Here is a 7660-nt window from a genome sequence, read left to right on the forward strand (position 1 = left end):
CAATTGCTTATTGCTGTCGCACATTCTGGCAACGCTGTCCACACCACCACATTCTGGCCTTGTTTCTGTCAGAAGCCTTTGACGGGTGATTTCTCTATTATTCTGTCCTCAGTCCTGCATGTCTGTTCTGCTGCTCCATTACACAGTTATTTACGTTACACATACATACAAGCTTTATTCATTGGTAAGTACATGTTTGGAGAAATGCTAGCTCTGGTCCATAGCTCTAATGTCTTTGCATTAGAAGCATTAGAGCTATGAGAAATGCTACATTTAATATAAACATTATTGGTCCCTTAGTTTAACTGCTAACTAGTTAGTATAAGTGCGTGCACTACTAACTTAGTTAAGTTAGTAGTGCACGCACTTAAACTTAATTGAACTGTAGGCCTGTTAATTGTCTGTAGGCCTACCCATTCTGCAATCTGCTAATAGAATATTCAATCAATCAAGCAGTTGAAGGCAAATTTAGTACTGTAACATTTCGACCATGTTCTCTTATAATAAAATGCTACTACTAATTATCTTTCTGTAGTATTTTTGCTAGTGATGTTAGGAATGTATCACTTTGTGTTAGCCCCTTAACAGTTTAGGGTAAATTGTGTGGACAGTGGGTTTGGGGGAACCCAAGTCATAGTAAAATATCCATAGACATGACATCACAGGGACACGTACAATGCAAGGGCACACACAAAGCCAGGCATTGGAAATGTTGTATAGTTTCGATGTACTGAATATATGGTGGAAGTCTTTCCTTTATTGTAAGAGAGCTTGTCTCGTCTGTTCTGTTTTTTGGGTCTCGTTTGGGAACCACTGCTGTATAGTGTATAGTTGTATACCACCACGATTGTAGTTTGAATGAGCTTATATGTTTTGTCAAATGCTTTATTTCTCTTAATCACACACACCACATTCTATTGTACCGTTGTGATGAATCACCTACAATTCCTTATTAGTGTTATGGTTGTTAACTCGTTATAATAATTATCTGACTACTTAATACTTATTTTCTTTTTGTATTTCAGTGAAATGGAGTCTCTCTGGCAGCAGAAGATCGACCGCTCCCTGAGGAAAGACAGAAACCTCGGTGTCAAAAGGACGGTACACGTCATGCCCAAGAACCAGACTCGAGACGAGTTCATGGACGGACACCTGACTCAGTTAAAAGACGAAGGTGTCGGGAAATTCTCGGCCTTGTGCAAGAAGGGAGTGGACCGGATCCACTGGCGCTGCGAGAGATCCAACAAGTGCAGAGGGAAGTCGACTGGGGATCCCGCGACCACCAAGGCCAACGGCTGCAGAGCCTACGTGTCATTTTCGTTCGCCAACAAGGACACGTTCAACAGCTGCGTCGTGCGCCTAATGGACACGCACTCTGGACACCCCCAGGAGCGTTGTTCGGATTGGATCGTCAGTGATGTGATTGCTGCTCATCAGCTGGGAGATTCTAATGAAGATGCCGTCGCTTCTCATCATCTGGGAGATTCCAATGAAGATGCCGTGCCTGCTCAACAGCTGGGAGATTCAAATGAAGATGCCATGGCTGCTCATCAGCTGGGAGATTACAAAGAAGAAATCTCCACACAGCACACTCCCTCGACTACTGCTACTACTACCACCAGTACCGTCAATGAAGAAATCTACACAGTTGTTGTCGGTGGCAACAGTACCGACAACACCACTGCCACCACCTTCACCACCACCACCACCTCACAAACAACAACAACAGCGCTCGCCATCCCCGATCCCTCCACACATCATCATCACACTGCTGCTCCTAACACCTCCACCCCTACCGTTTTTAAAGAAATCGCTATGGTTCTTCCTTGTTTATCCGCTGGTAAAAAGAGAAGGTATGGTTTCGCCTAACTGTGTTTTGATAACCAGTTTTCCTACTACTACAAGTTAGTAAAATAATGTAAATACGGTAGTACAGTAAGAGTATAAAACAGTATGGTATATGAATAGCCCCAGAATGTCTGTGAACTTATAAAGTATTCCAAATACACAGCCATAGGTCGGTCCCATTCCTGCATCCCTGTTAGCAGACTAAATGGCCCATGGTGGCATTTATATAGTGCTTTTTATCCAAAGTGCTTTACATAGATTTTGCATTACATTCACCCATTCACACACACATTCATACACCGATGGCGGAAGAAACCATGAAAGGCACCAACCTGCACATCAGGAGCATTTTGGGGTTCAGAGATAGTAGGACTCTTCGGCACTAACTCTGGGGGAGCCCGGGATTGAACTGGGAACCTAGAAGTTCCCATCGAGCCGCTCTACCGGCCACTCCCCCCTAATTAGCCCCACAGCCCCAGACTAACGTGCACGGCATAAATCTGCTCCGCACGGCGTGTATACTCGCCCAATAATTAATTCCTACGACTTGGAGTCAGATATTATCCTCTCTAGATTAATTGAAATCTCTGACAGAAAACATGTGTTTAGTAAAATATCTCCACTTTTCCTCGGTCTGCACACGGTAGGTACTCTATGTGCCCCATCGGCTGTTCCCAAAGGAAGTTTTCATATGTTAAGTTCTGCACTCGGGTCCGGGTCCGGCCTCGTCGCTTACAGATAACGTTATCCGTGCGAAAAAGTGGAGATATTTGACTAAACACACGTTTTCTGACAGGGTTAGTACACACTGTACGTAGCGGAGTGTTTCCAATGAGCCAACATGCACGATAGCAGCACCCTGACTCTGTTTGACCAGAATGGAACAGAGCCTTCATTAGTATAACGTAGTAATTAGTATAACATTAGGTAACGGTATAACACCTAGGGATCGCCTGGAAGTTACTGAGTTCCTATGTACTGTGCCTATTGTACTGTTTTTCATGTAACGCAATGTGATACGCAGATGCAACATCACAGTGGAGGAGTTGGGCCGGCGGGTTGGTCCTCCAGAACACATGTCTCTTGCAACCCTCGTGGGGTACCTCAGGACCGACAACAACAAGAGGAAGGAGCTCAAGGAACAGCTGCTGGCAGCCGGCATAAAGCCCAGCTCGCACACAACCGAAACGTCCATGTTTTCTCAGCTCTGTGAAGGCAAGTCTATTGACAGACAGCACATTTTGATTTATTTAGTTTAGTGTCGACCCGTTGTGAGCTTGTAGATATGCCATTTACAGAGCGCAACACCTCAGAGCACAACCACACAGAAAATTACCTTTCTTTTAGTTCTACTGGATCTCTTCTCCATTACACTATACTAGTCCCTCCCTAACATTTTTGCCTAGTTTTTATTTGTTGACTAAATTGTAAATATACGTATTTAGTTTTAGTCATCATAGCTTAGTTTTTATTTCGTTTTTCCGTCATAGTTTTCCGTCATAGTTCTAGTCGACGAAATCAACACTAAGGGCTGATTCATTCATACATATTTTAGAGCCGAATAAAAGTCGGTTCGGCTCTGTAGAGCCTACAATGTGACGTCATTTAAGGGGAGGGGGGGGTTTCGGCACTACAGTGCCAAAACAGCTGTCGTTTATCTCTTTTTTACCCCATAATCTTCATAATCTTCCCACATAACTAATTTAATTTCATTTATTTCTTCTTCCTCTTTTCAGAAGAGGTAGATGCTTTATGCCAAAGCCTGGCTGGCCTGGTGCAAAGCCATCTTCCTTTTGAAGAGCTCAATGTCATTCCTGAGGCCGAGGATGTGGAGCTGACTCTGGGGAGCCTGTTGGTGTTCAAGTATGTTTGACGCTCAGTTGTTCACGATTAAAAAAATAATAATAGCTGACCTACAAGCTCGTAGCGCGCCACCTGTAGATCTGCTATTTTTCAATAGCTAAATTATAACATAATGTTTAAAACACGAAAAGGGGTTCCCGCCCAAAATGGATCTCGTCTCGGTCTCGCCCACAGAGGCCAATATTTGGATCTAAAATGCAGTGGAGTAGGAGTAAAAGTATTGGAAGTTGGAAATACTCAAGTACAAATACCACAAATTTGTACTTAAGTACAGTACTTGAGTAATTGTACTTAGTTACTTTCCACCACTGATGTACTGTATGTATTCTATTCACTACAGGTCCCACCTGAGGAGAGCCATAGAAGCCATTAAAGACAAGGTGCAAGTTGTGGACCTGTTCTCTCATGGATTTATGTCCAAAATGTTGGACATAACACTGTCCATATTTGACACATGTATAGAAAACCAAATCAGCAGTTTAAAACAAAATTAAGTAAATTGGGTAACTCAAGTCATGGGGCATTCAACTGCTTTTTTATTTTACTTGTATTTTTTACAGTCCAGAGAGCTTTGCGTTTCGTTTGTTTCCGAAGCACACAGCCATTTCTTCCTATATCTCTAGGGCAGTGATTCTCAACCTATGGGCCTATGGGTGAGAATACTTCAGGTGGGACTCCAAACAATTGGCAAAACTTTAAGGTTTTAATGATTTCATTGTGATACCGATAAATAGGAACTTAAAGTATACTACGTTTAGTCTCACTGGTCAAACATGGAACACAATCGATTGATTATTGAAATAAACATGCTCTGAAAATGCATGCGGCCCAAGATGTTCAAGTGGGCTCTGGTCCAGAAAATGGTAAATAAATGGTGCATTTATACAGTATAGCGCTTTACATGGATTGTGCATTACATTCACACACACATTCATACACCAATGGCGGAGGAAAAACCATGCAAGGCGAACCTGCACATCGGGAGCAAGTAGGGGTGCAGAGTCTTGCTCAAGGACTACCTCTGGGGAGCTCTGTTTCAAACTGGGAACCTCGGCTCGAGGTTCTCTTCCGGCCACTCTACCCATGAGCCACTGCCGCTCCAAGAAAAGCTTGAGAACTGTAGTAAATTACAACCTTTGATTATCAAAAACACCTCAATGAACTCCGGAAAAGTTCCGAAACTCCCACCTATCAGCTGTCCGGAAATCCTTTTCTGAGCAACGGTTTTTGCTGTTTGTGTTTACGTCATGCCATGTGCATATATAGCAATGTCCGGTTGGGTGTGCACACAAATTTTACGTTAGTTAGTTTAAATGTAGTTTATTCCTCCATTTTAAAATACAGTGCACCCTTACATTTGCACCTCAGACCTCATGCCCAGTGCACCACCCCATGGCTTAGGGGCTGTGGACTGGGTCTCAGACCTCATGCCCAGTGCACCACCACATGGCTTAGGGGCTGTGGACTGGGTCAATGCTGCCGAGTTCGTGCCAGGGCAGCCCTACACCAGACGGGCCGACCCTGTGAACGCCGAGAGTCCCGTCCCTATCGACAAAAAGGAACCGAGGACCCGGCTGTGTCCTTACGCTGCTGAATTTGTACCCGGGCAGCCCTACTGTGGACGGGCTGAGGGCCCAAAGAACCAGTTCTGTCCATGCGCTGCGCTGGGCGAGTGCCGCCTCGGCCTCAGCTGTGCGTACCTCCACAGCGACATCTGTGACATGTGTGGCCTGCGAGTGCTCCACCCCACCGACGTTGCCCGGCGCTCGGAGCACACCAAGGCTTGCATCGAGGCCCACGAAAAGGACATGGAGATCTCCTTCGCCATCCAGCGCAGCAAGGACATGACGTGTGGCGTGTGCATGGAGGTGGTGTACGAGAGGCCCAATGCCAGCGAGCGCCGCTTCGGGATCCTCTCCAACTGCAGCCACTGCTACTGTCTGCGGTGCATCCGCAGGTGGAGGAGCGACAAGCAGTTCAAGAGGAAGATCATCAAGTCTTGCCCCGAGTGTCGAATCACGTCCAACTTTATCATCCCGAGCGAGTACTGGGTCAAAGACAAGGACGACAAGGAGAAGCTCATCCAGAAGTACAAGGACAGCACGGGGAGGAAACCATGTCGGTATTTTGCAGAGGGCCGGGGATCCTGCCCCTTCAGCCCAAACTGTTTCTACAGGCACGCCTTCCCCGACGGTCGCCTGGAGGAAGAACAACCCAGGTGGAAGCATTCAGGATCCAACAGGCGGAGGCAGAACTCGAGGCGAACGGCGATGTGGGCCAACGAGATGGTGACGTTGGATGAGATGCTTCTCATGCTGCTGGCCGTGGGCATCGATGACGACATGCATACCGAGTACGAATGGTTCCACGAGGAGATCTGGACCATACCCTACTAACCACAGTCAACCCCATCCGCACCTAACCGATTCTAACCTAAGTCTGGTATGTGTTTATTTGTTTGTCATTTGTGACAAATTAAGTTAGGCCTTCCAGAAGCAAGTTGATTAATTTGTACATGGCGCTGAGGTAACAGTAAAGCAGCATTTAGCAAAACAAAGTTGTTAACTATGTGAATCGGAGGATGCACATGGTACTAACCGTAGTCTACACCTCCCCAGGCCATGGAGGATGCACGGTACTAATCGTAGTCTACAGGCCAACAATGGGGATTTGCAAATCATAAATACATGAATTGTATTTATTTATTTTTACAAAACAAAACATTACCCCCAACAATATTGTTTTTCAAAATCCAAACCTATGTCCCTGACGTGAGAGTTGGAACCGCGGGTAACCCTGACTAACAGGGCTCTAGTAAATATAGACCAATTAATACTCACCTATGTAGTGGATAACGTTTAGATTATTAAACATTGCATGAATTAATGTCGACGCCATTGTGAACCTGGGATCTACAAAGCCTATAACTTATACAAGATTCAATACTTTATTGCCATGTCAACAGAGTTGATTGGAATTTGTTTTTAGTCATATTTCTATGATATTACTTTTTTCATTTGTGCTTTTCATAAATTATGCTACTGTGATAATTGATCACAGACTATTATTATTATTATTATTATTATTATTTGTATTATATAAAAAGGTAGGCAAAATAAGCTTTATGCTTCAGCCCATACCTTTTCGGTTAGAATAGTCACTGTGTTGACTAAGAAATGTAAATTAAGCAATGTAAATTGCTTAAACAACCATTTTGTTTATTTGTTTTTTTAAAATGACCGAAATAAAGATTCAAACTCAAACTCATTCCAGGTTGAAATGCATTATTCATGCCCCTATTTGACATGACTTTGATTTCTGGGACCTCTATCTACACTAATTTGAACTCTGAGAGTACTCTCAGAGTTACGTAACTTAAGGGTTTATTTTGTTCATTTTGTTCCTAACTATAAATCAATTTGACCCCCGTAAACCCCCTCAAGAACCCGCATGGGTCACTGACTGTTTCTCAGCATGTTTTTGTGTTGAGAAACGGTGCCAAACAGAGAACAGAATGGTTTCACCCTGCAGTGGCCATCAATATTATATGGCCGTGGCAATTTATTTATTTGATTTTCTGTTTTACACACCATTATAATGTTCTTATTATGATCCAAATAGCCTACTGAATGTCAAGTCTCCAGGTTTTCTTCAGAACATGTATGATTGGCACATGAGTCCACTAGCACTAGTCTAGTGGTTCTCAAACATTTTATTTGGAAAGATCACCTCTGAAATCAACTCTGAAAGGATCACCTCTGAAATCAACTCTGAAAGTATAAAAATGGTACAAAAGTTACAGACCTGTTATGGTCATTCAAGGACTATATATATGTGTTTCTGGTAATATTTGTCTACTCATTTTACTCATTTATTTTGTATGTCTTTGGCAAAAATGGAATTTGGACAAAAATGTCCACGACAAGCCAACATGGTGACCCTTCACTAC

The 7660-nt window shown here is 43.7% G+C and overlaps 2 protein-coding genes across 2 annotated transcripts; both read left to right on the forward strand.

Moving 5' to 3' along the window:
* The first annotated feature begins 93 nt into the window (after positions 1-93).
* On the forward strand, positions 94-4482 carry LOC308327934 (uncharacterized protein). The gene is made up of 5 exons (XM_080781580.1): positions 94-184; positions 1026-1853; positions 2873-3063; positions 3585-3711; positions 4052-4482. Exons 2-5 carry the CDS (start codon positions 1030-1032, stop codon positions 4203-4205), a joined length of 1296 nt encoding a protein of 431 aa, XP_080637706.1. The 5' UTR covers positions 94-184; positions 1026-1029; the 3' UTR covers positions 4206-4482.
* A 602-nt stretch (positions 4483-5084) lies between these two features.
* Positions 5085-6107, forward strand: LOC308328360 (putative E3 ubiquitin-protein ligase makorin-1; the record flags this gene model as incomplete). Its single annotated transcript, XM_080782136.1, has 1 exon — positions 5085-6107. The coding sequence occupies one exon, from the start codon at positions 5085-5087 to the stop codon at positions 6105-6107; it is 1023 nt and encodes a 340-aa protein (XP_080638262.1).
* Positions 6108-7660: the final 1553 nt, after the last annotated feature.

This window comes from Protomyctophum bolini, assembly GCF_963924005.1.
Source record: "Protomyctophum bolini genome assembly, chromosome: 14".
NCBI lineage: Eukaryota > Metazoa > Chordata > Actinopteri > Myctophiformes > Myctophidae > Protomyctophum > Protomyctophum bolini.

Coding starts and splice junctions, on each gene's coding strand:
- LOC308327934 (XM_080781580.1), top strand. CDS start 1,030: ATGGAGTCTCTCTGGCAGCAGAAGATCGACCGCTCCCTGAGGAAAGAC. Junction 1,854..2,872: donor TCCGCTGGTAAAAAGAGAAG/GTATGGTTTCGC, acceptor TGTGATACGCAG/ATGCAACATCACAGTGGAGG. Junction 3,064..3,584: donor GTTTTCTCAGCTCTGTGAAG/GCAAGTCTATTG, acceptor TCCTCTTTTCAG/AAGAGGTAGATGCTTTATGC.